Consider the following 2,000-nt stretch of genomic DNA (forward strand, 5'->3'; position numbering starts at 1 on the left):
CTCTGGCACTGAGAGGCGTCCGATTTGTGGATTACTGGATGGAAATGTCTGATACAGTCAAACCTCTGACTTCCTTCCTCATAGAGGACATCCTCTCTGTTAAGGACAGCGCGAGATTTAATGGGAAGTGCTGCTCACAGAAGATGGAAAGATTTTCAGAGTGGGAAGAGGAATCAGAAAAGTTGTCTGAGCAACTCAGCCCGCTGGAGTCGACGTTTGGAGCGCAGACAGGTGAGCTTCTGCAGTCTATACATACTGTATGTCTTTCAATGAAAGGCGTGGCTTTCAGTTGATAGAAAACTCAGCTAAACTCTGCGTATTTGACTTTGATTTTCAGTAAAAAAAAAAGTTTTTTGAAGATGTGATAAAGGCTTGCATCATGAGAAGTTGTAATAGTGTGATTTAAGATGTAGATTTAAAGAGGAAAATGTATAAACTGTGACTGTTAAAAACTTATTTTCCCTCTCAATGACCCAATCACATCTTCTTCTTCACAGAGTCGTCAGGCACATCCTGTCCCAGCACCTCAGAGTCCAGCGGTTTTACGTCCTCAGGGAAACAGAAGCGTTCCCGGGCAGCATTTACACACCTGCAAGTGCTTGAACTGGAGAAGAAATTTAACCACCAGAAGTACCTTTCAGCCCCAGAGAGGGCTCACCTGGCGAGCACTTTAAGACTGACCGAGACCCAGGTGAAGATCTGGTTTCAGAACCGGAGGTACAAAACAAAAAGAAAGCAGCAAACACCAGAGTTCTGTAAGGATGTGTACAAAGCAGAGGGACTGAGTCTGAGGGATGATTTGGTCCGATCATCACTGATCACCTCCTTCTATAAAGCCTATCAATACCGACCCTACCTGTGGGACTATGGTGGCCCCTGGGGGCCAACGTTATGGTGAAACAAAAATTATATATGGAGCTATGATTTGTTATCATAAAACCTATTTTTAGTGTCCCTGATATTTAGGCGTGTGTTCACTATCATACTTGATTCTATGTTTTTTTTACATTGATTTCCAGTTCCAGTGTACCATTTGATTGTTTTTGTCATAACATCATCTTGTATTTTTTCATGTTTTAAGAAAAATGATCTCATACAAAGTGATTCAAATCTTGTGGTAATGGATATGACATGGGTTTGCACAATGAACCATTTGAAATGAACTCAGTTGTGGCATTGCTGATTAATTCATACATACATACATTTTGCTTTTCTTTGAAGTTCTGTGTTACAAAATTTGCAGAAAATACATCATGTACAGTCTTTAGGAATACCTCAGCTATAGTACAAGTTGAGCTTGACCCATTTACTCAAAGTTTAAGCACAATTTTAGCAAATCTTGACAATTTTAACATGTATTTTAACATGGTTCTGTTTGTTATGGAAGCTTTATTACAGGAAAATGCAAAGAAAGTGTGAAAACTCTGATTGTTAAGTTAGTTAAAATATTATTTGAATGTATAAACTGTGTACAATTAGTTGCAGTATATTGGGAAACAGACAGTTTGGTAAAAAGAAAGAACCCAACTATCATACCGGAAAGATTTAAACTAACTGTGTGGATAACTCTCTGACTCTGATAATGCAGTAAAACTACATGAGAGGATAAGCGTGACTGAGATCAGCATGATATTGTAAATGAGGGTCGAAGAATGAGACTTGATTCCTTTAAAGAGCCTCAACCCTGATTACACAGAGATAAACGGCTCTTCAGATTCCTTTAGGTGACATCACGCAAAGGGACTGTATACAACTAAACTGCAATTTATCATCTGAGACATTTTGAGGGATTCTAGTTTAAAATGTAAAGTGTACAATAAAAAAGCAGTGTGCTGTATTGTAGGAACACATGAGAACAACTATTTCATTTGTCTTGACGGTAAAAGCTCTAAAAAGTAGTTTAAAGTGCATCTTATTTTAAATCAAAGGCAGACCATGCGTGTTGTGTTAGTATAATCAGGAGATGTCTGTTTCTCTTGTGCCACCATGGCATAAGCTGG

The 2,000-nt window shown here is 38.6% G+C and overlaps 1 protein-coding gene across 1 annotated transcript; it reads left to right on the plus strand.

Moving 5' to 3' along the window:
- On the plus strand, nt 1-961 carry nkx3-1 (NK3 homeobox 1). The gene is made up of 2 exons (XM_067576427.1): nt 1-231; nt 498-961. The coding sequence occupies exons 1-2, from the start codon at nt 39-41 to the stop codon at nt 896-898; spliced, it is 594 nt and encodes a 197-aa protein (XP_067432528.1). The 5' UTR covers nt 1-38; the 3' UTR covers nt 899-961.
- Nucleotides 962-2,000: the final 1,039 nt, after the last annotated feature.

The sequence above is a fragment of the Thunnus thynnus genome, chromosome 2 (assembly GCF_963924715.1).
Source record: "Thunnus thynnus chromosome 2, fThuThy2.1, whole genome shotgun sequence".
Classification (NCBI taxonomy): Eukaryota; Metazoa; Chordata; class Actinopteri; order Scombriformes; family Scombridae; genus Thunnus; species Thunnus thynnus.